The sequence below is a fragment of the Cryptococcus neoformans genome (assembly GCF_000091045.1).
Source record: "Cryptococcus neoformans var. neoformans JEC21 chromosome 6 sequence".
Taxonomy (NCBI): domain Eukaryota; kingdom Fungi; phylum Basidiomycota; class Tremellomycetes; order Tremellales; family Cryptococcaceae; genus Cryptococcus; species Cryptococcus deneoformans.
In genome coordinates, this window is record NC_006691.1 from 1384185 (window position 1) to 1407814 (window position 23630).

A 23630-nucleotide genomic window follows, 5' to 3' on the forward strand; every position below is an offset into this window, starting at 1 on the left:
GGATGAGGCGCCAGTATTATGTACGGCATTGCGTGCTCTCTCCACGAGATGCTCCACCTATACTGTTGAGCCGCTGTTGGGGTTGATCGCCCCACATTGAGTAAATTGTCAGACGCTAGATCTCCCAGACCGCCTGACCGATGACAGGATATAGAACAACATGATGGACTATCGCACGACAACACTTTGAGTCTGCTGCTGCATGCTCTTCTGCCAGGTGATGCAGCCAATGTAAAACAGTTCATTATTAAGCCGCCCGGAGGTATTCTTCTCGGCAAGGCCCAAGGACCTTACGGCGATAGTCCAGCCTCTTCATTCATTCATTGGTCAAGTGCCCATTTTTAGTTTCAAGAAATGGCTAATAATTAAGCGATTTCGTCAGGACGTGCAATAATTAAAAATGATCGACGGATTGCCCAAAGTAATTCCAGATTCAGCAGCAAAACTTGCCTCGAGTTTCTTTGATCGACGACGAACGACCTTCATCATCATAGCACAAGCAACATACAGCTGAGTGTATATTTTTTCAACATGCAATTTGCGTGCTTGGAAGACGGCCCTTTATTACGATACTCATCGCAAAAAACATGACCGACGACGAATGGGCGATGCCGTAAAAATTTGTTCGGCACTTATCTTGCAAAGCTCTGAGCTCTGAGCGTCGGAAGCAGAACAATCAACTATCAAATTTAACTATCTAAGTATCATTTTTGGAGTCTTGGTTCACATAACCGGAGAAGCTGGTAGGATGCAGCGATGACGACGCGGTCGGGATCGGCAGGGAGGCGTAAGTGGTGGGATGATAGTTCCTATTCAATTTATTTATGGTTGCCTGAAACGCGAACGCCGGAGAGTAGGCAGGAGATGCATGGTGCATTTAAGAATGGACAACGATGGGGAGCGCAGCTGGAGCAACCGAACGAAGACTGCTATTGCTCCTCACCATTACAGCGGCTACGACTCGCTTCCGTTTACTTCTGCTTGACCTTTCCGATGGGCTTGACTGTCTCCTATGAGCTCCTTTCGTGTCGGACCTTTCACTAGAGAGTCAGAAATATGAAAGAGTAAAAAGGATAAATGAGCAAAAGTGCGATCCACGCCGAAATTTGGACTTGAATGCAATGAAAGAGGAGATCTTCAACCACCGAAAAAACCGCAGCGAAATTATGTACTGCGTTTTGCTATTTGTGGTTTCTTGTGCAGCTTAGCCATTGCCGCTCGTTGCTCCTCTGGACTCAAGCGTTTCATCATTTACCGCTCGTTCGGGGAGCCCTGGAAATCTGACGTTCTTTGTTGGGCATCGAAGGCCGCCCATCAGGGCATCCGTCATAGAACGAAGGCTTTTACTGCTCGCTCATATGCCGAAGCAGCATACCGATCTTCTCCCTAAGTAAAAACTCAACAGTGCTTTGCACCGGTACACTGGTACCTCGTCGCTCACCGCATAGAATATTAATATAAACGTCACTGCCGCTTCCGTCAGTTGGACAGAAGGAAAGAACAGGGACCGATCAGGGAACGTCTCGCGGTCCCGCCCAAGAGAGTTTGGCGCCCGATGCCGCTGGCTATATCGAAATCATTATCATATCACGCCATTTTGCCTGAATGACGCCCAACACGCAAGTGTTTTATATATCCGACATTTATCTGGAATCCTCGGCCCCCACATTGGAGAGACCTTCCAAAACATGCAAAAATTGCTAGTCTGACGTCAGTTTACACATGAAGAGCCTTTTTATTTGCAGTTTTCCGATGCTTGCCTCTCCACTCTTAGGCCACCTATACGTAGCCTTTGCTGTACTGCCGATAACCTTACAATTCTTTATTAACTACTTGAAAAAGATTCTCAGCACATATTTTGCCTCTCTCATTCATCTCCAACAGCGTTCTCTTTCACCGCCCTCGATCCAACACTTTTCGTTAACTTCTCCAGAACGATCCAGTACTCAAACAGAGTCCTGTCCCCGTACTGTGCGTTCACTATCTTATCACCGGCTCCTTTAGATTGTCACTCGGCAATTTTGACCCAAGCTGACAATACCAACAACAACTCCTCAACAGAACAATGTCGGGCCAAGATTACTCCTCCATTGAAAAGAAGAATAGATTAGAAATCTATTCCGACGATGCTGCTTCTGATCCCTTCATCGCCCTCGCCCAAGAAGAAGAATCCCATGAGATTAAGTACCGAACATTAAGTTGGCAGAAAGCTGCTGTACTCCTTTTCGGCGAGTATGTCTGTTTGGCCATCCTCGCCCTTGCCTGGAGTTGGAGTGTTCTTGGATGGGTGAGTCTCTGTCCCCATTGACTTTTTTTTTCTTTAATCGAAGCGAGCGAAGAAGCTTATTAGACCCCTATTAGGTATGTGGCGCGCTCATCACTTTCGGCTTGGGTCTTGTTACTTGGTGTAAGTTACCTTTAATCCAGCTTGATTCATCTGTTTTTTTCCGCTGACGAACCATGCGCAGACACAAGTTATGTGCTTTGGCAATTTTGTATGAAACATCCTGAGGCTCGAGACATCTGTGATATTGCTGCGATTTTGTTCGTAAGTGTAGTCTGTTTTCGCCGCTCGCCTGCGATGCGGAGTACCCCGCTGACCTCAGTCGGTTAGCCTCGAGTTCCTAGAGTGGCTTTCGAAGCTACTGGGATTATGCTCTTACTTAACAACATCTTCATTGGTCAGTACACTCACTCGGTTTAGTGGCGTGACTGTGCGTATCCTCTAACGTCTCACAGTCGGCTTCCACGTTTTCACCGGAGCAAAGAGTGAGTTGAATTCGCTCATTTCAATCGACTTCTCCTCTGAAAGTTGCTCACTAATCTTATATCTAGTCTTTAATACACTCAGTGACAATGGTGCTTGCACAGTCGTCTTCCAAGCTGTTACTGCTATCATTGGTAGTGAGTGTATTTTGACAATCGTGGCGAAGTTTTAACTAAGCCTATCCATTCAGTTCTTTGCTCTCTCCCTCGAACCCTCAATCATGTCTCCCTCTTGTCCATCATTTCCGCCATTGCCATGTTCATCGCTATCGTCATGTCCTTGACTTACGCCGCTATTGAAGATGCACCTTTGGACGCCACCGGACCTGTCGTTACTTCGATCGGTTTACCCGACGGCGGTCCAGGTTTCGTTGACGGTCTCAACGCCGTCATGAAGTGAGTCATCCATCCTCTTCTGCGCCGATACGTTGGTCAGACACTGACAATCATGCAGCATCACTTTCCTTTGGATCGGTCAGATTCTCTACCCTTCTTTCATCGCTGAGATGAAGCGACCCCAAGATTTCCCCAAGGCCCTCGCTACATTGACCATTGCCGAGCTCATCCTTTTCACCGTAACTGCTGCTGTCGGCTATTATTACTGCGGCCAGTATTCTACAGCCCCTATCATCGGATCTCTTTCTGAACCTTGGGCCAGGAAATCTGCTTTCGCGCTCGTGCTTGTCCCTACCGTCATCATCGGCTCACTCTACGCCAACATTGCGGCCAAATTTGTCTTCAAGCGTGTTTTGGGCAAGACCACCCACATGCACTCTCACAGTATTATTGGGTGGAGTACCTGGATCGGAATCGACATCCTCATCTGGGGTATTGGCTTCATTCTCGGAAAGTGAGTAGTTGCTGACATTTGTACATCTTGCTATTACTCTTGCTGACTATGTCTTCTTGTAGTGTCATTCCAAGTATGGGTTCTTTCCTTAGCATCATGTCTTCCGCGTTTGATTCTTTCTTTGGCTTCATCTTCTGGGCAGTCGCGTTTTGGCATATCAACGAGGGTCGTCTTTTTGCCAATGCCAAGATGACAACACTCACTGTTATTAACATCATCATCTTCTTCCTTGGATTGTTTATACTCGGTCCTGGATTGTACGCTAGTGTTCAGGAAATTGTCTACGAATAGTACGTCATTTGGAAATGCTCTTTGAGAAGAGTTGAAACTGACAGTTGTATCAGTGCTGAGGCCGTTCGATCACCTTTCTCTTGTGCTTCAAATGCTTAAGTGTTTAGTTAGCTTTCTTTTCCATAGGTTCAGTGCTCCGCATGTTTCACTATTTCCATCTTCGCTGTATTTTTTTGAACCAAATACAATAATTCATACATGGTCGTTTTCTTTTGGGAATGTATTGATTTCGGCGTCGGGCTTGCTTATGATTCGTCGGTCACGAGCAGGTAGAGACCGATGGTCTTGCAAAACAAGATGTCAGTTTCTGTTCGAGAGAATTCATTTGCTTTGTTTTTGTCCACTATTTATTTATTTGTCCATTACGTACCTGTCACTAATTTGGGCCGTCACCTGCTTTAATCGGGCCAACAACTAGAGTTGGGTCAGCTGTTGCGCCACTGTTGTTCTGCTGATCTTACAAAACATCACAGAGCTGCTAGTTGTTTCGCTTTTTAGATGTCTCACCGTCCTTATTTCTCTTGGGTAGTAGAGCTGGAACATCTTCTCCATCATGACCTCTTAACAATATGTACGTTGGATGCATATCCAAGTCAATGCCACTTGCCACTCAATTCCTTGGAAGAAGAGGAAGACTTAATTACCGAAGGAAGTCACGGTAGATGTTCGGGCGGTCATAGCCGGACCCTGTCGGGCACCTCCGATAGACTCTTCCCTTTTTTCATGTTTGTTGTACGTTGATGATGCTTTCATTCTTGTCACTTGCCAGCTAGTTGTCGGGAGCCGGACCGAATTTGCTTAGCTTGCCGGCCAATAGAAAATCGTCCGTATACGCATTGAGAGTACATATAACAATCAGTTGACGGTCTCTTTAGTCATTATGAGCACCTATCTTGTAACTTACAACGAACATTCCCTCATCCACAATGTCTAACGGTGCTTGCGAAGGTTGCAATTGCGGCCGTGCCGAACAACTTCAGCAAGAGGGCGATATCCCTATCGACCGTCCTGAAAGATCTTTCACCGCTCCTGCAGATGCCGCACCTTATGAAGGTGTTGAGCCTGCGGTCCCGCTTCGTTCGAAGCAGTGGTTTAATGATCCTTCAGACCCCGGTGAATACTCTGATGGCTGGTGTCTTGACGAAGCTGACTCCCAGTTAGCAATGTCTGCCCTTTACCTCGAACGTTACATGAACTTTGGTATCACCCTCGACGAGCTTCGACCAAAGAACCGACCCATTATTGGTATTGCTCAAACTGGGTCAGATTTGTCTCCTTGTAACCGTGGTCATATGGAGCTTGCGAAGCGAGTTCGAGATGGTATCATCGCGAACGGCGGTACTCCCTTCGAATTCCCTTGTCATCCCATACAAGAAACGGGGAAACGACCTACGGCGAGCTTGGATCGAAACCTATCCTATCTGTCTCTTGTTGAGGTGCTTTTTGGGTATCCCCTCGATGGTGTGGTGTTGCTCACTGGCTGTGATAAGACGTAAGTATGGGTAGATTCAAGTAAGTGGCTTACAGTTTGTTAGTACTCCGGCTTTGCTTATGGCTGCCGCTACCGTTAACATCCCTGCTATCTGCATGGTTAGTCTTCTCATGTTCTGTTGCGAAAAGGATTTTTGTTGACGATTGTATTAGAACGTCGGACCTATGCTTAATGGTATGCATAATGGTACCTTTTGAGATTCAGCAGCTGACTCTTATTAGGTTATCGAGGCCACAAACTTATTGGATCGGGCGGTGTTATGTGGGATAGTCGTGCAGAGTATGCTGCTGGAAAGATCAATGAAAGTCAGTTCGTACAGCAGGTTTCGCTTTCTGCTCCCAGGTAAGCACATGTCGCCTTCCTTTTCCTCCAAACACTAAATACAATGAATAGTGTCGGCCATTGCAATACTGTCGTATGTGCTCTCAAGTTTCCTTTTGGCTGTCGCTAATTTGTCATAGGGGACTGCGACTACTATGAACTGCATGGCAGAAGCCCTTGGTATGGCCCTTCCCGGTAGCGCCACCATTCCCGCCGTTTACCGTGAACGAGGCGCTTGCGCTTATGCTACCGGTTTGCGTATTGTCGACTTGGTGCGAGAAGACATCAAGCCCTCCGATGTTCTCACCAAAGAGGCTTTTGAAAACGCTATTGCTGCCAACACGGCTATCGGAGGCTCAACGAATGCCCCTATACATCTCAACGCTGTTGCGAAGCACATTGGAGTTGATCTTTCAGGAGATGATTGGGAGAGGGTGGGGTATCACTTGCCATTGCTAGTAAATGTGCAGCCTGCTGGAGAGTGGCTTATGGAGGAGTATCACAGAGCTGGTGGTCTTCCCTGTACGTCGACAAGGCACAGTATATACTTGCCTTAGCTGACGACCAATAGCTGTCATCGCCGAGCTCATCAAACATAACAAGCTCCCCCATCCCAATGCATTGACTATCACCGGCAAAACTATCAAAGAGAACTGTGAAGGCGACTTTTCCCGCGATCGACGAGTCATTCTTCCTTTTGACAAGCCTCTGAGAGAGAATGCAGGTTTCCTTCACCTTAAGGGTTCCCTATTCGACAGCGCCATCATGAAGACGTCTGTCATTTCCGATGCTTTCCGCGAACAATATCTTTCCAAACCCGATGATCCCATGGCGTTCGAAGGACCTGTTGCTGTCTTTGACGGTCCAGAAGACTACCACCACCGTATCGAACATTCATCAAAAATCGATGCCGGAACTATCTTGGTCATGAGAGGTGCCGGTCCTCAAGGATACCCTGGTGCCGCCGAAGTCGTCAATATGATTCCGCCCGGAAGGTTGATCAACCAAGGTATTGAGCTACCTTGTATTGGTGATGGCCGACAAAGTGGCACGAGTGGCTCCCCGAGTATCCTGAATGCCGCCCCTGAAGCGGCAACTGGCGGCATGTTAGCATATCTCAAAGATGGCGATCGTCTCAGAATTGACTTGCTCAAACGCACAGCCAACGTCTTATTATCGACTGAAGAGATCGAGGCCAGGAAGAAGGAAATGGGACCTTACAAGGTACCAAAGAGTCAAACACCTTGGCAGGAGATCTTCAGAGAGACTGCGAGTGAGTTGAGTGACGGTATGGTGATCAAGGGCGCGGTCAAGTATCAGAGACTCGCTCAGACGGCGGGTGTCCCAAGGCAGAACCACTAATTATAGCGTATAATCGTATGCATTGTATATATTTGGCAGAGTATCGACCCATGGGATGGTTTACAGGAGTCAACATTGCCTTCTCGGCCCGTTCGGCATGATAACATGTGATGTGGACTTCGCGTATATTTCTGATTGTCGATAAATAATCATTTGACTCCAATCTTTAGACTCGTATGCAGGTCCCAGGAACTGCATCAGGAACACATTGATCAAATGATTCGCAAGGATAACAGCGCCCTTTGTATATGTGATCGATGTATGATGCAGTGATGCGCACAATAATTGTGGTCAGCCATCATGTCCGCTGCCGACCAATCTCAAGCGAGGAGTCAATTCGGTGAAATGTGGCTTTTATCCTTCCACCTCTTTCCGCCATTCACATATTTACACTTCGTCTCCACAGCTTATTGGATGCTGGCTTGTCTGGTGACTAAAATATAAGCTTGCAGGGTCCGAAGTGCGCGATGTTGGTACGTGCGCTCGTTTGCCTCACTGATGACTTTTGGGCATGGCTTATTATTGTCTCTTGCAGCTCGTAAATCAGTCCAGACTCAATGGTTTCTTTTTCCATTAATCAAGGATCTAGTGGCTCTTGACCCTCATTGAATCTCCATTCTCACGAAGCTGTGTTCAGCCTTTAACAATATGCTGAGGAGGCTACAAAAGGACGTTCTGTTTTTCACAGCCTTTCCGTTCCCGTCGATTATAACACTAAATCGTCTAAGTCTCGGGAAGGAAAGATTTTAAGCTAAGGTATATAAAGAAAAGACAAGATTTATCTTTCCCGGTTGACATTCATCTCTCACCTCTCATTGTCCCAAGCATGTCAGAAACAGAAGATCTCGAACTGCGCGACAGGTCTGTCAAGTCGGTCAAATCTAATTCGGCTGCATCCGTTATCGTTCCTACTTTGAATCCCGGACATGATGCCGAGTCAGCAGCTTCCGCTCTTCCGCCTGTAGACGGCGGCTGGAGGGCATGGTCATTCTTGGTGGCCGCGACTGTCATTGTCATGCTCATATGGGGGCTGCCATATTCTATTGGTGTTTTACATGTGTACTGGACGGATACGCTCATTAAGGGTGAAGGTGCTTCAACTCTGACTCTGGCTGCGACGCTGCAGAACGGCTTGTTGTACATGGCGACAGCTCTTTCGGGCCCGTAGGTACCGTCTTATTGTATATGCATGAAGGTGCTTGATTAACATATTTTAGCCTGTTCACTGCATTTCCAAGATGGCAAAGGGCTTTACAGTATTGCGGTCTATTTGCTGCTGTGATCACTTTCATCAGTAGTGCGTTTGCGACAGAGGTAAGCTAGCAATTCTACCACGAACTCGACTGATAATCAGCCGTGGCACATTCTCGTTGCCTTCGGCCTTATCTATCCTCTTTCTGGAAGTACGTTTCAAAAGATACCTTAGATTCATAATAACTGACTAACCCAGTCTGTTACCTCCCATGTAATACCCTTCTCTTTGAGTACTTCTTCTCTCTTCGAGGTATCGCAACAGGTGTTGTTTTTGGCGGTACTGGTCTCGGAGGTGCATCAATCCCATTCCTCATGAATGGTCTTCTCAACAAAATTGGATATAAAGCAACGATGATTTCATTCGGTCTTGGGTACCTCGTCATCGGTTCCATTGCCATCGTATTTATTCGACCTCGTATCCCTGTCTCTCGCCAGCAGACGATGGAGAAAAGGAAGCCTGTTAATTGGTCATTCATGAAGAGTACTCCTCTGATCATCGGAACTATCACTATCTTCTTGATCAGCCTTGGTAACTTCATTCCTAGCTTATGGCTTCCCGGTAAGCACCAGCCCCTTCTGTCAGGTGATGTCTCCCATTAACCAATCCCTCAGCGTACGCCTCTTCGCTCAACCTCACGCATCCTTCAGGAACAGGTCTCATCGCCATTCTAAATGCTGCTTCAGTCCCAGGAAACACTCTCCTTGGCTATCTTTCAGATCACATGCCTGTCCGAACAGTCATCGTCATCTCATGTGTTGGTAGTGGCCTTTCTTGTGCCTTCCTTTGGGGATTTGGTAGCACCGATGGGGTGTTGATTTTGTTTGCGTTGATTTTTGGTTTGCTCGGACCTAGCTTTTCGGCAATCTGGACGCAGATGATTGGCCTCATTTGTAGTAAGTTGGATGATGCTTGAGTGTGGAGGCTGGGCTGAGTGATGGATGCAGAGGACGACCTGATTTCCCCTCCTCTTGTTGTTTCGCTTTTCACCTTTGTTCGAGGGGTTGGGAGCTTAATGAGTGGTGAGTGGGAGTGGATTTCCCAGCAATAAATACCTGACATGAGTGAAGGCCCAATCTCCCAAGCACTGTTGAAGATAAATAACCTTAACGGGAGCATTGGAGCTTACGGATTCAGCAACTATGTGAGCCAATAATAATATTTTCATCTCTAGTTCTTCGTCTAACACTTTCCCAGGGAGTCCTCTTGATCTACGCGTCCGTTACAATCTTGAGCGGTGGTGCTACGGGTTATCTGTTCAAATCGTCATAAATTATCTTCATTCCCTTAGATCTGTTGTAAAACTAGTTTGTTGCTTAAGAGAGAAAGAGAGAACCGGGAAACAGATGTATAACGAACGAAAGACTAAGAACGAAGGCAACTTCATCCCTCCGTATCCCTGAACTTTTTCCTTCCTACTGCCACCACACCTCCACCTAGGCACCGTGCTCGCACTTCCTCGCTAATAAACTCAATACGCAAGGTCACCAGTTTGAGCTCACGGACGTTCCATGTTATGGTGTTCATACTACTAGTGCAAACGAAGGACATTCTTTCGCTTGGTAATTGAATGTACAGTAGACCATATAATCATTCACACGTCGATGCCATGCAAGATGGAAGTAGTCACGTTTGGTTATTAACGGTGACTGGCTTTACCTTTTCTGCAGCTTCAGCCTCCGAGAGTGCTCATTCTACACGAGCCAATTTTGCCCGTCTCTAATCTCACTCACATGCTGCACAGTAGAATTATAAATACAATACCTGTACAATTAACAGTAAAACAATGAGAGCTTGGACAATGAAGAACGTCGACCCATCCTTTTTTGCAGCTCGCTCGCTCGTCATCTCGAGTCGTTATCGTTTTTCGGACAATCCATCGGCTCTCCCGTCGGCGATCAATTTAGGATGTCTGTCATGTCAGGTGAGACCAATCCAGTCACGTGCCTGAACCCCACCTGGCCCGCGTGGGGCTTATAAACATTTTCTTCGTTCTTTTTTTTCGCTCGTTGGACGGATAATACCCAGAGGTCAGAGATTTATTAGTCTCATCTTTTCTTCTCCTCTTGTGCTCTCCTTTCGCTCGGCAGGTTTTGCATTCCTAGCTCTCCAGGGAATATCTAGCTGCCAACTGAAAATGGCAGAGGCAATGGAACTCTCCGACTTCCCTACCCGGCGATCCCAATCAACAATAGATCGCGTTCTAGGCCCCGATCATGACTCTCAAATTGAACCTGTCACTCAATATGCTCTTCCTCCTGTAGATAGCGGTCGACGGGCGTGGACGTTCCTTGCAGCAGCTACATTCGTTGAGATTCTCATTTGGGGTTTGCCGTTCTCTGTCGGTATCCTGCACGTGTACTGGACCAACACTTTGTTCGTCGGGTATGGTGCTTCGACGTTGACCTTGGCAGCCACTCTTCAGACGGGTTTATTGTATATGAGCTGTGCATTTTTCGGACCGTGAGTAAAGTCATCCGCAAGCGTGGCTATTGTTTATGAACAATACAGACTCTTTACAACATGGCCGAAATGGCAGAAGACCTTCCAGTACGCTGGTTTATCTGCAGCGGCTTTATCAATGATCACCTCTGCATTCGCCTCAAAGGTAAGCCGTATTTTGTGTTTAATCGAGCGCGACTCACTCCAAAGAATAGCCATGGCATCTTCTCGTCACCATCGGTCTCGTTTACCCTTTATCCGGAGCCTGTTATCTTCCTTGCGCAACTCTTTTGTTCGAATGGTGGCAAGCTAAACGAGGATTTGCCAGTGGTGTGATGTATGCTGGAGTAAGCTTTGTCACTGTGAGCTGGAACGCAATATGCTGACGATGAAACAGACTGGTCTCGGTGGTTGTATCTTTCCCTTCCTTACCAGTGGCCTTCTCAACCGATTTGGCTACAAGACGACTATGATTTCCCTCGGTGTCGGTTACGCTGTTCTCGGTTCTATAGCCCTCATCCCAATCAGGCGACGAATCCCTCTCTCACGATATGACTTTGCGGCACCAGGAAGGAGGAAGCACAAAACTGACTGGTCGGTACTGAGGACATTGCCTATGTTCATGGGTGTGATGACCATCCTCTTCACGAGTCTGGGCAACTTCATACCGAGCTTGTGGCTTCCATGTATGTTCATCATATGGCCTCTTAGTTCACCTACTGACATATATCAGCCTATGCGGATGACCTCAATCTCCATGACCCCAACGGTACTGCTCTTATCGCCATACTTAACGGTGCCTCCGTGCCCGGTAACGCCCTCCTCGGCTACCTCTCTGATCGCCTTCCTCTTCGTGTTGCCATCACGCTCTCTTGTGTGGGTAGTGCTCTGGCCTGCGCCTTCTTGTGGGGTTTCGGGACAAATGCAGGGATGTTGATCACTTTCGCTATTATTTTTGGACTCCTCGGGCCTAGTTTTTCGGCGGTATGGTCAAAAATGATTGGAGTCATTTCAAGTAAGTTGGTTCGTTTATGAAATTGAGATGCAACGCTTATATTCTGCTCAGAGGATGACCCCGTAGCTCTTACTACCATCTTTTCAATCTTTGCATTCACTCGAGGCATTGGGAATATCACTTCTGGTCCCATCTCCGAAGCTCTACTCAAGTACAACACTATGCAAGGAGCCGCTGGGGCTTACGGTCTGAACAATTATGTGTGTTTTTTCTCTCTGGTTTGTTTGGAAAACTCTGTTGACCCAAAATTTTTAGGGCATACTGCTGGTGTACACAGCAGTCACCATCATCGCAGGTGGCGCGACCGGGTTGTTATTCAGAGGGCGCTGATGGTCGAGGTTATTTTGGGCGTATGGACAGTTAATTTACAAGCATATAGACCATTGTATCAGTAGCGACATACATGTAATGTTCTCCTTATTCAATTCCGGTATGTAGTTCAGGTGTCTGTGACTCGGAGTAAGCGCACAGCTAGAATTTATAAATAATAAATGAGTATGTTGAATGCAGAGTCGTTTAGAGATAAAGCTTAAAGCACGCTGTGTCAGTTGCTAGAGATGTCTAAGTTGCATGAGAAACAAATCTGCCGTCTTTGTCTTGCTTCTTTGCATGCCCATTTATCTTCCCCATGATTCAACTCATCCCTGTCCCTGAGATCTGCTTCTTTACCAAGCCCATAATTCATTCGTCCAGATTAGATAGATCTTTGATTCCGACAGCACGGACGTTAGGACCAATGATGTCCCAGGGGGACGAGACGTGCCTGTCAGATACTCCAAGACCGATTCGCGGGATATTTTTATTTAACGAACAACGTACGCTAGTTGCCGAGTCTGAACAAGTCAAGTTTCTAACGAACGAAAAGCAATAGAGGCGTCTACTACAAAAACATATTCCCTCTACAGTTTTTTTTATCGACGGAATCACAGAAGCTCATTTGAAATGTCATCCGATATTGAGCTTTTCCAACTTCCTGACAGACGACCATCACAATCAAAAATCGAGCACTCTCTCTCTTATGATCAAGAAGAAGAAGTAGATGAATCCGTCACTCACCATGCCTTGCCTCCAGTAGACGGTGGTCGGAAAGCATGGTCATTCCTCGCTGGTGCGACTGTCGTTGAGATGCTCGTCTGGGGATTTCCATACTCTATCGGTATCCTGCATGTGTACTGGACAAATACTCTTTTCAAAGGATATGGAGAGTCTATGGTGGCTCTTGCTGCTACATTGCAGACCGGTCTGCTCTATATGAGCTGCGCCGTGTTCGGACCGTAAGCTGGAACTCCTTTTTGGAACGACCAACTCGAGTATGTTGACTTGCCTGTAGCATTTTCACAAAATGGCCAAAGTGGCAGAAGACTTTCCAATACATTGGCTTATTTGCTGCGTCGTTATCCTTTATTGGTAGTGCTTTCGCGAGCAAAGTAAGCCATGTCCCTTATTTTGAAAAACAGTACTGACCATCATAATAGCCATGGCATCTTATCGTCACCGTCGGCTGTATTTACGCTTTCGCGGGAGCCCTCTATTTGCCCTGTTGTACTCTCCTCTTTGAGTGGTTTGTTGCCAAGCGGTAAGGTCATTTCAGGTTCATCGGGGTTCGAACGAAAGTTGATTCCGCATTAGCGGTCTCGCCAACGGTGCAATGTTTGCAGGAGTATGTTCCATTTATAATTTTTTTGACTTGAGGTGCCGTCCTCCAGCTAACCATGAAACACAGACTGGTGTGGGAGGCGTGTTGTATCCTTACATCATGAGCGGTCTCTTGAACCATTTTGGCTATAAAACAGCCATGATTTCCATGGGTGTTGGCTACGCCATTTTGGGAACTATTTCACTCATCCCAGTCAATCGACGAGTCCCTGTCTCTCGACATGACTTTGTTGGACCTGGAAGAAAGAAGCCCATAAATTTGACTTTCTTGAGGAGTACGCCGGGCATCATTGGCCCTCTCATCATCCTGCTTGTCAGCTTGGGTAATTTTATCCCTACACTTTGGCTTCCTTGTACGTTTTTATACCTTTTTGGGTATTTAAGCTGACCATCAACAGCTTATGCGGACGACCTTAAGATGAGCCGTATAGATGGTATAGCCTTAATCGCAATCCTGAATGCCGCCTCGGTTCCCGGTAACACGCTGCTTGGCTACTTTTCCGATTACTCCCTACGCGCCGTCATCATCGTTTCGTGCGTCGGAAGCGCTCTCGGTTGTGCGTTCTTGTGGGGATTTGGGACGAACCCAGGAGTCTTGATTGTTTTTGCCATCGTCTACGGATTGTTGGGGACCAGTTTCCAGGCATTGTGGTCAAATATGATTGGGGTCATAAGCAGTGAGCCGCTTGAGCGACGACTTTCTTTCGCAGCTAATGGTTAATTTTGTAGGGGATGACCCGATAGCTCCTTCAATAGTATTTTCCATTTTCGCCTTCATGAGAGGTATCGGTAACATTACTTCTGGTGAGTTTTGATATTGCCTTGGTTGATGAAAATGGTCCAACAGGAGCTGATGGTGTCTACAGGACCCATTTCAGGCGCTCTCTTGAAATACAACACATTTCCAAATGGTGCGGGCGCTTACGGTTTCCACAACTATGTGAGTAGTTTCGTCATTTTATCGGGCATCTCTGCATGTAATTGACATAATTCGCAGGGCGCCTTGTTACTGTACACAGCCATCACAATCTTTTCAGGGGGTGCCGCAGGGATATTGTTCAAGTGATGATAGGCGATGATAATAAAAGAGAACGACCAGACTGCATCCACTAAATACGACTCTTCAACATGCTGGCAATATCTGTCTGTATTAAACAGCGCATAGTACCTCCATGTTTTTTCTTACATATACATAATACAACATTTCCTGTTCAATAGCACAGAAATGTAAGTTCTCCGTCCAATATTTTTAATGCACGCTACATAACAGTACCAAGGAGACTCCAGGTATATCAAGATTGTTCGATGTAAACAAACAGCTGGGGGTATCATACTATTGCTACAGCGTTCGATTTCTATAGAGTTTAAAATCTTTTCGGAGATGTAGATTTTCCCTAACGGTCTTTGAACAGGATACCGGTAACTCCCCCGGTAAAGATTGTTACAGATGTATACACCAACAAGGCGCCCTTCCAACATCGCCGTCAGCATATGGGCACCTGATGAAGGGGGAATACTCACATAGTTGTGGAAACCATAAGCTCCAACAGCGCCAGGGAACGAGTCATGCTTCATGAGCGCGCCAGAAACGGGCCCTACAATAGTATAAGTACACTCATTGTGAAAATTGCGCTATATACGCACCAGATGTGATGTTACCGATAGCCCTCATTAAGGCAAAGATTGAGAAAATTAGAGATGGAGCAATGGGGTCGTCCTCTATAATCCTGCGTTAGCGAAAGGAATGGGCATCGGTCCGTACAGTAACTCACTAGAAATGACACTAATCATGTTAGACCATAGACACTGGAAGCTTGATCCTAGAAAACCGTAAACGATTGCAAAAGCGACAAGCATGGCCGCATTCGTCCCGAAACCCCACAAGAATGCGCATCCGAAAGCACTGCCGACGCAAGAGACGACGATAACAGCGCGGATAGAAAAATCAGAGAAGTAGCCAAGGAGGATATTGCCTGGGATAGTGGCGGCGTTGAGAATGGCAATGAGGGCGGTACCGTCGAGGTGACGTAGTTTCAGGTCGTCGGCATAAGCTACATATGTGTCAGTATCGTTGCCAAAAACGAATAATGGTCCGACGTACATGGCAGCCAGACAGTGGGGATGAAGTTACCCATGCTGACGAAAAGGATGATCAACGAACCCGTCAAAGCGACTGAGCTTTTCAAGAATGAAAAGTTGAATTGTTTTCTCCTTCCAGGCTCTGTAAAATAGTATCGAGAAAGGGGGACTCGTCGGTTGACAGGAATGAGGGCGATGGAACCAAGGATGGCGTAGCCTATACCCATCGATACTAGAGCAGCTTTGTAGCCTACGCCGTTCAAGAGGCCACTCATAATATACGGGTATGCTACGCCACCGATACCAGTACCTGCATACATAAGACCAGTAGCAATTCCTCTGTGTCTTGATTAGCGAACGCATGAGTATGGTTATGAACAAGAAAAACGAACCGCTTAGCGACAAACCATTCGAAAAGAATAGTACAACACGGAAGATAGAGGGCTCCTGCGAATGGATAGATGCAGCCGTTAGTTATGACAAGGTGCCAGGGCTAGATGATAATCAGCACTTGAGTTCAATATGTTTGGTTAAGCACACCTTCGTTGCGAAAGCACTCCCAATCATCGACAATGCAGAAGCGAAAAGAGCAAAATATTGGAGAGTTTTCTCCCATCTCGGCCATCTGGTAAACACTCTTAAGGATGGTCAGTCATCAATCGGGGTTTTCGAGAAATGAAAACTTACGGCCCAAAGATGGCACAACTCACGTAGAGTAAACCGGTCTGCAGAGTGGAAGCCAGGGTGATTGCTGACTCGCCGTAGCCTTTGAATAAGATATTACTCCAGTACGCGTGCAAGATACCAATCGAGTAAGGGAATCCCCATACAAGCATCTCCACAACGGTAGCACCAGCAAGGAATGCCCATGCCCTTCGACCTCCATCTACCGGGGGCAGCGCGTAATGTGTAGCTGATTCATCGACTTCGTGTTCCCGATCATAGTCGAGTTGTTGTTCAGTGGCGGATTCATTTCGCTGGCTCGGAAGGCGGGACAGCTCAATCTCGGAGGCCATTGATTGGGTAAGTTAGAGCAGCTTTTTTGGACTAAGTACAGATAGTAGCTTTAAGAATAGTGACATTCAAGGAGAGGACTGGCGGGGTGTATCGAGAGAACACTTGGACGACCCCACATGACATCCGTTTCGCTAATTAATAGTACGAATACTGATCCGTAAAAAAAAAGTCGCCAGGCACGGCCAATAATCTTCCGTGATATCCGGTTATCGGATGTTGCTGCTTTTTGCCGCAGTTCCCACAAAGGGGGGGAGGTTTAGCATTCCTATCAAATGTCTTTTTAGTGCTTTCTTTGGCGCTGAAAGCTCCCATTGCTGCGAATTACACAAGTGACATAAAGGTTATCAACTGGAATACTGATTGAATCACTTTTCGCTCATGGCGTTATTAGACAACAGGATGGCAGTGAGTTGATGAAGATTGTCAGAGAAGGCCGCAGCGCCTAGTCCGTTGAAATTTACTGTTTGTTCGAGGAGTAGATAGGTACATAGGGTATAAGAATGCATCATTTAGAGGAATGGAAGACAAGAAGAGGAAAAAAGAAGAGCATTACATGAACCATCAGCCAAATGACTGGAATCTTATCCTATCCCATCTTATCCTAACCTGTCATATCCGAAAAGAGAGAAAAGGAGACGAAAATCTATGCCCATTAAGCGGGTAATCACAGAAAGGGGTGAGCAAAAAGACATAAAGCCTATTCAAAAGACTGTTAAAGCTTTGACTTGGATTTCTTGACGGCTGGCTTTTTGGCACCAACAGCCACTTGCTTTGCACGCTTGGCGGCGCCTCCGGCCGTTGATCCGATGGTTGATGACTTCTTCTTTGGCTTTTCGACAGGGGCAGCAGCAGCCTTTTCCTTCTTCTCCCTCTTTTCTACGGTGGGAGCGGGGGCTGAGGGGGTTTCTGATTTCTCTTCCACCTCGACTTCCATTTCTTCTCCAGAGTTTGCAGATTTCTCGGGCTTTTCAGCCTTCTCAAACCTTCCTCCCAATTTGCCTGTCCAAACAGGCAACATTACACTGCCGCTTGTCTTTATACCAACTGACAAGACGCCTTCCCATCCGCCGTCAACCTCGGCGACGATTTGGGGCACAGCTTCGAGCAAGTTGGCGAGAGTTTGGGAAGTGGAAGAGTGGGATGGGGTGGCGATACGGGTGGAGGTGGATGTGCCGGTGGTGGGGTGGAAGTAGGTGGAGGAGATTGCACGGGCGAGAGTGGAGGTGAGGTCTTTGCGTTGGAGGTTTACGGGGATGGGTTGCCTTTTTTGAGAAGGGCAGAGTCAGCTGCAAGAAGAAAGGACGACGGCAGTAAGAGGAAAGGGAAAAGAGGAAGAGAAACCCACTTTTTGGCTTCGAAAAACATCTTGCCCAGCAATTTTGGCATCACGCCCAAAACCCGTTCGTCACACAGAAACAGATCATGATCCCTCAACAATTCCCTCCTCGCTTCGTACGGCTTAAACTTGCCCTTGAGCTTCTCGACGCCAACGACGCGGGAGATGAACTTGATGTTATGCTGGGCGAGGAGATCTTTGTATTGACGTTGGGGGTCTTTGGTGAAGAGACAGACGGAGGATGTAGGAGGAGGCGGGAGAGCAGGATGAGGCAGTTGGCTAGAGAAAAAGTCACAGGAGAATCACTTGTCAGTTGTCGAGTTTTACACGGGTTTCCAACGAGAGAAAACGAAAGAAGGAAACCACCCACATCTTGACAGGGTTCAGACTCCTCCTGGTACTTCCCGTCTTGGTGTTGACGACGACCCAAACATGTTCTTCGCGCGGTAAAAGCTGTTCCTCCTCCTTTTGCTTTGAGACTTTGGCGTGGTGGGCGAGAAGGGCTTTGACGGCCTTTTCAGCTTGGGCAGTGGAGAATGTAGAGGGGAGGGGGAGGGGGGCTTTGGGAGTAGGTTGGGGCTTTTTGGCCTTCTTGGAGGTGGCTGGCAGGGCGGAGGAGGGAGCCATTTTTATGAGCGTTTCTGGGACGGAATGGAGGAGGGAGCAGAGTTGGAGGCGCGATGGAAATATTTCAGCAGAGGTGAGTGGAGGTGGGCCAAAATAATGACACGTCGGAAATTCAGCCAGCTGGCGGCGGCGGCCGCCGAGTGAAAGCAACGCACGCGACGACAACAAACAGTTCCAGTAACGACGGACGAAGCTACCGAAAAGCATGAATGCATATGGGACTAATGAATATACAAATGATGATTTTTGCATTACATCGTTGGCAAGAAATATGCTTTATGCCCTATGGCCTACGACCTACGACCCATGACTTGTGACCTATAGACGAATGGACTAGACAAACTAAAACTGGTTATTTTACTTTTCTGAAGGGGTATCAAGTTATTATCGGAAGATGAGATGCTAATGCAGATAAAAGACAAGAACCTCCTAGACATGTACCGAGGATCAAAAAGAACGCAAGGGGAATATGTCTTTCCCTCTTGCCCACACACGACACCCCTTCGCTACTCGTTCCCTTTACTCAACCATTCATTCACTCCCCACTCGCTGGTTCGTTATGCAGGCTCGCCAGAATCACTTCACTTCGCCCCCGGACCATTAATCAACACACTCTCCCTCAACGGTGTTATCCCTCCAAACGGCGTCACCGCCCCCGGCGTCGCAGGCGTACTCCTGTTATGCTTCATATGCGCCTGAATCAAATGACCCGCAGCGAGCGCACTCATCAAACTCAGTTCACCGGCCATGACGGCTGCGACGATGATTCGGGCGAGACGTTGAGCGTTTGCACCTGGCGAAGTGGCATGGGCACCAGCGACGCCGAGCATGTCGAGCATGGCGCGTTGGGGGGAAAGGATGGTACCGCCGCCGACGGTGCCGACTTCAACAGAGGGCATGGAACATGAGATGAGAAGGTCTTCGCCGTCGTTGATCCTGTTTGAAAACAAGATTTGAACATGGGAATGTTAGCGAAAGCGATCAAGAGAAAAAGAGTGTGGACGTACGGTTCCATAAGAGTCATACAGTTGGAACTTTCAACGTTCTGAGCCGGATCTTGACCGCACGCGAGGTACATGGCCTACAAATATCGAAAGAAAAAATGAGCGAAAACCGCACTTGGCGCAGTTGTTAAAAGAGATAAGACTTACAGTCAAGATATTCGCCGCGTGAGCGTTAAATCCTCCTATACTTCCCGCCATCGCACTTCCAATCAAATTCTTCTTTATATTCAAATTACACAAATCCTTCACAGTCGTCTTCAACACCGTCTTCACCACATGACCGGGCACCACCGCTTCCGCGACCACACTCTTACCTCTCCCTTCGATCCAATTGATCGCCGCCGGTTTCTTGTCGGTACAATAGTTTCCGGAAAGAGCGAGGACGTGCATATCGGGGAAATGGCCGCGCAGGACTTCGAGGGCTTTTTCGACTCCCTTGGAGATCATGTTCATACCCATCGCGTCACCGGTCTGGGTCGCAAACCTCACATACAACGTCCGACCTGCCAAGGCGCATTCCAGGGTTTGGAGTTTGGCGAATCGAGAGGTGGACTCAAAGGCAGTTTTAAGGGTGGCGTACCCGTCGGGCGAATCGATCCATAGACGTGCTTGGGCAGCTTGGACAATGTTGGGGAAATCGATAGCTGGACCGCGGGTCATGGCGTCGTGAGTGAGGACGGTTGTGACGCCGCCACCGGCGTTGAGGGCTTTACACCCTCGCGAGGTAGAAGCGACAAGAGTACCTTCGGTGGTCGCCATGGGGATATGCAAGAGTTGACCGTCAATGTTGAGCGGACCGGCGATACCGACGGGAAGAGGAAGGTAACCAATCACATTCTCGCAGCATGCACCAATGACTTGCTTGTAATCATAGTCTGCCATAGGGAGCAAACTCGTTTCGAGAGATTTGGTGAGACTGGATCGGGAGATGACGGCTCGTCGAATTCGGACAGCTCGTTCGAGGTTCTTCAAAGCTTTTTCAAGACCGTACGGTGCAATCTTGCCCTTTTGGACGAGCAAGATAATTTCCTCGTCGGAAAGGTTGTTGGCGCCAACGCCGCCTGCGTAAATCTCGACGCATTCCTCAAATGATCGTCGGCCAAAGGTAAGGGCAGAGTCATCGGAAGCAGAGGGGAACGAAGGAGAAGGGATACGAGGTTCCTTGATGATAGGTACGTTGACAGTGTGACTAGCAGCAACCTTTCCAACTTCTTCAACTCGAGGTGTCGAATCCCCATCTCGAGTACTGGTACTTGCATTTGTACCGACCATGTGCGCAGACAACTCCATCTTCCTCCCTCGTGGGGTAGTCTCTCGAAGAGCCCTCTGTCCTCGCTCGGCATCAAAGATCCCAGCTAACGCTTGCGCCGCCGCCGCCACTGGCCCTTTGCCGCCCATTGAATTCAACGCAATTCCCTTTAAGAGATACCCATTCAACAATACGCTGATTGCGAGGAAGACGACAATCCACTTGCTCAGCACGGGATCACCCACGAGTAACGTCCATTCGCTCATAAAGTGGTCGAAGGAGGACAAGCGGCTGGGGATCAAGGTTTCGCTTGTCATGAGAATTTGGGTAGGGGGCATGATTTGGACGGCCAAGTCGGTTTCGGGGGGTTGACTCTCGTAGAGCGCCTGGAGGACGGGGGAGAGTGAGATACCGCGGGGGTTGAGCATCGCGCGAGAGGTGATTTCAGCGCCGGAATGGGTGGAGTGACGTTTCAAGGCAGTTTGCTCGGTGAGAGTCGTACAGAGGTTGAGAACGTGGAGAGTTAGGAAAGAGATGATCAAGAGAAGTTTTAGTCGGACAACAGGGTTTTGAGGTTGGTCTTCTCTCTCGCTGGAGGGGGAGCGAGACCAAAAGCTTCGTTTAGTGGAGGGGCTGGAAGTGCTGCTGCTGGTGTTGGTAGTGCCGCCGTTACCGTTGGCGTGGCCATTAAGAGAGGCAGAGCTGGAGACACGCTTGACGGATTTGACCCGGCGGTTACCTCGAATAAGCTTGATACGATGAACTTCGACCATGACGCTGAGGATGGCAACGTAAAAAGTGAAGAGGAAGACACAATCGACGGCCATGATTAAGGCGGCTACCGGAGGAGTATTAGATTCAGGAAAAAAAGAGGAAAACTCGGAAGGACAGATTGAATGTGAGAGGACGTACCAAGGTAGCAAAATTCTCTCAGACCCCCGATCCCACTAGCTGCACCGACGCAAAGCGCAATGATCTCCAAAACGTAATCCCTAACAATCCTCACACCCGACGTCTTCACAGCGTCGACTACAATCTTCTTGGCAGCCACAGGGGCGACCCACTTGACCTGTCCTTCCGCCAGTCGCTGAAGACGCTCAAGAGGCGCAAGTTCCTTGTGCAAAGTTCCAAGATCAAGGCCTAAACTAGAGCCAGATTTGGGATCTTTTGCGAGTTCGCCGCTGTACCCAGCAATAGAAGGCTCGGGAGATGAGGGGACGGGGTCGATATCTGGGTTTTGCAAGACGGCTTTGGCGAGGTGGTAGGGTTTATCAAAGCCTACTGTGATGACGAGGAAGGGGATCGCTTCGGAGAGACAGATGGGGTCGACGGGGAGGTCGAGGAGGTAGGCAGAGAGGAGGGCGATGAGGAATGCGAATGTCGATGAGCAGAGGGTTGCGACGGCTATGGAACAGCATGTCAGCATAGGAAATGCGAGAAGACGGGAGATAAAAAGAACTGACGAATCCAGAAAGAGCTTCCGAGTTTGCGCATACCGATGAACAAGTTGACGAACACACCGTGCATGACAATGTAGCCGAGAAGCACGACAAAGATATCGGCAGAGTCGGCATTCTAGTCTTTCATGAGTACAAGAAATACCGCACTGGAGGATTAGGAAAAGCTTACCTTTGCCAAAGTCCAGAACCTGCCGACCAACGCTCTAGCAGCATAGGCGAACCACCTGACGTTTTGCATGGGGTAACTCTCCCCTTGACCGGAGATCATTCCCTCGCCCAGCTTGGAAAATAAACCGACACCATCGATACTGGGTAAGAAACCCCAGTTTGCTCCCGATGGGGGCAAGAGTTGGAAAGCGGTGGTCGAGTCTGAGAGGGTAAACGCCGGAAGGCGGTTAAGCCTGTTGAGGTAGGTGAGAGTAGGGTCTGAAGGGGAAGGCGGTTGGAGGAACATGGTGAGGGTGGATTGGGAAGGGTAGAGAGGGTGAGGGACGAACGAAGGGTGGTCAGAGGTGTTGAAGCACAAGTCGCGATAAGTGTACTTTTCCCCGTCGACTTCAACACTCAGCTCGTTTAATAACCACTGTTCAAACTCATCAATTGGCTCCTGTGCGCCGTCACGGGTGACGACGAGCTGCTTGACGATCGCGACGCTGGCCTTTTCACCAGAAGTGTTGCCGCCCGCCTCGATAGGAAAGGTGTATCCACCAAGAGCATTCTGTTCGAGGATTTTCCGGAAATCGGATGGCGAGATGGGTGTCCATTCGCGCTTGGACTCGACATCGCCTACCCAGCTGCTCCCGGCGACACCGTGTGAGCTGGGGAGGATGTAGGACGCGTCTTCAGAGCTGGGCTGGTGGGCGAGCCGGACGAAATGGGCGGGACGGGACGGCGGGGAGACGGAGGGGACGTTGAAAAACTCGGAGCCCTTGATCGCGTGGAGGAGCTGGAAGTATGCGAGGGTGGCGAAGATGAAGGTTGTGGTGATGACCTCGATAGGCGCGGAGGCGGCCAACGACGAGAGCGACACGAGCGTTTGGCGGAGCATGGCCGGGGGTGGGGGCGGAAGCGGGGCCGAATAGAAAGTCGAGGAAACGCGTACCGTCGAATTAAAAAAAAAGAAAAGCAAGAATGTCCGGGAGGTCGCGGTGGATAGGCCGCCGTTGAGGGCGAGCTAAGAAATTTATAGCCCCTGGGTTGAGCGGGTGGCGTGCAAGAGGAGGGCGGCGGAAGCAAAAGACAGGGAGGAAGAGCCGGAGAAAGGAAGGAGGAGCGGAAAGAACACAAAGAGACCAAAGCTGCGCCCGAGCAACTATCGACCCACCCCAACAAACGAAATTTGCCACGTGCTTTTCTAATCAACTTTTTCTAATCGTTCCTGGCGAGACCCCGCGGGATGCTAATGCGGAGC

At 48.4% G+C, this 23630-nt stretch overlaps 8 protein-coding genes across 8 annotated transcripts; 5 read left to right on the plus strand and 3 right to left on the minus strand.

Moving 5' to 3' along the window:
* The first annotated feature begins 1762 nt into the window (after positions 1 to 1762).
* On the plus strand, positions 1763 to 4141 carry CNF04760 (conserved hypothetical protein). The gene is made up of 11 exons (XM_571440.2): positions 1763 to 1971; positions 2062 to 2287; positions 2362 to 2407; positions 2469 to 2548; positions 2615 to 2681; positions 2740 to 2769; positions 2836 to 2904; positions 2958 to 3162; positions 3221 to 3616; positions 3679 to 3906; positions 3961 to 4141. The coding sequence occupies exons 2-11, from the start codon at positions 2066 to 2068 to the stop codon at positions 4004 to 4006; spliced, it is 1389 nt and encodes a 462-aa protein (XP_571440.1). The 5' UTR covers positions 1763 to 1971; positions 2062 to 2065; the 3' UTR covers positions 4007 to 4141.
* Positions 4142 to 4668: 527 nt separating this feature from the next.
* On the plus strand, positions 4669 to 7106 carry CNF04770 (dihydroxy-acid dehydratase, putative). The gene is made up of 9 exons (XM_024657466.1): positions 4669 to 4730; positions 4783 to 5020; positions 5069 to 5399; positions 5443 to 5497; positions 5552 to 5573; positions 5621 to 5741; positions 5793 to 5814; positions 5861 to 6242; positions 6292 to 7106. The coding sequence occupies exons 2-9, from the start codon at positions 4834 to 4836 to the stop codon at positions 7080 to 7082; spliced, it is 1911 nt and encodes a 636-aa protein (XP_024513062.1). The 5' UTR covers positions 4669 to 4730; positions 4783 to 4833; the 3' UTR covers positions 7083 to 7106.
* A 354-nt stretch (positions 7107 to 7460) lies between these two features.
* Positions 7461 to 9679, plus strand: CNF04780 (transporter, putative). The gene is made up of 9 exons (XM_024657467.1): positions 7461 to 7555; positions 7618 to 8246; positions 8300 to 8396; positions 8437 to 8485; positions 8533 to 8895; positions 8949 to 9230; positions 9282 to 9356; positions 9405 to 9478; positions 9532 to 9679. Exons 2-9 carry the CDS (start codon positions 7909 to 7911, stop codon positions 9604 to 9606), a joined length of 1353 nt encoding a protein of 450 aa, XP_024513063.1. The 5' UTR covers positions 7461 to 7555; positions 7618 to 7908; the 3' UTR covers positions 9607 to 9679.
* A 668-nt stretch (positions 9680 to 10347) lies between these two features.
* On the plus strand, positions 10348 to 12279 carry CNF04790 (transporter, putative). The gene is made up of 7 exons (XM_571446.1): positions 10348 to 10797; positions 10846 to 10942; positions 10992 to 11123; positions 11174 to 11462; positions 11510 to 11791; positions 11843 to 11991; positions 12047 to 12279. Exons 1-7 carry the CDS (start codon positions 10472 to 10474, stop codon positions 12119 to 12121), a joined length of 1350 nt encoding a protein of 449 aa, XP_571446.1. The 5' UTR covers positions 10348 to 10471; the 3' UTR covers positions 12122 to 12279.
* Positions 12280 to 12413: 134 nt separating this feature from the next.
* On the plus strand, positions 12414 to 14850 carry CNF04800 (monocarboxylic acid transporter, putative). Its single transcript, XM_024657468.1, has 10 exons — positions 12414 to 12602; positions 12657 to 13065; positions 13122 to 13218; positions 13267 to 13367; positions 13421 to 13451; positions 13515 to 13800; positions 13846 to 14124; positions 14177 to 14251; positions 14314 to 14387; positions 14445 to 14850. The coding sequence occupies exons 2-10, from the start codon at positions 12734 to 12736 to the stop codon at positions 14511 to 14513; spliced, it is 1344 nt and encodes a 447-aa protein (XP_024513116.1). The 5' UTR covers positions 12414 to 12602; positions 12657 to 12733; the 3' UTR covers positions 14514 to 14850.
* Positions 14564 to 16617, minus strand: CNF04810 (transporter, putative). The gene is made up of 8 exons (XM_571631.2): positions 16214 to 16617; positions 16067 to 16163; positions 15919 to 16019; positions 15549 to 15865; positions 15220 to 15498; positions 15092 to 15166; positions 14969 to 15042; positions 14564 to 14916 (listed from the first exon to the last, which is right to left on the minus strand). The coding sequence occupies exons 1-8, from the start codon at positions 16540 to 16542 to the stop codon at positions 14842 to 14844; spliced, it is 1347 nt and encodes a 448-aa protein (XP_571631.1). The 5' UTR covers positions 16543 to 16617; the 3' UTR covers positions 14564 to 14841.
* A 398-nt stretch (positions 16618 to 17015) lies between these two features.
* CNF04820 (hypothetical protein) lies at positions 17016 to 18535 on the minus strand. Its single transcript, XM_571448.2, has 3 exons — positions 18250 to 18535; positions 17889 to 18158; positions 17016 to 17805 (listed from the first exon to the last, which is right to left on the minus strand). The coding sequence occupies exons 1-3, from the start codon at positions 18504 to 18506 to the stop codon at positions 17256 to 17258; spliced, it is 1077 nt and encodes a 358-aa protein (XP_571448.1). The 5' UTR covers positions 18507 to 18535; the 3' UTR covers positions 17016 to 17255.
* Positions 18536 to 18703: 168 nt separating this feature from the next.
* Positions 18704 to 23494, minus strand: CNF04830 (hydroxymethylglutaryl-CoA reductase (NADPH), putative). Its single transcript, XM_571450.2, has 6 exons — positions 22389 to 23494; positions 22223 to 22334; positions 21672 to 22163; positions 19658 to 21597; positions 19514 to 19587; positions 18704 to 19442 (listed from the first exon to the last, which is right to left on the minus strand). Exons 1-6 carry the CDS (start codon positions 23265 to 23267, stop codon positions 19088 to 19090), a joined length of 3852 nt encoding a protein of 1283 aa, XP_571450.1. The 5' UTR covers positions 23268 to 23494; the 3' UTR covers positions 18704 to 19087.
* Between the last annotated feature and the right edge of the window lie 136 nt (positions 23495 to 23630).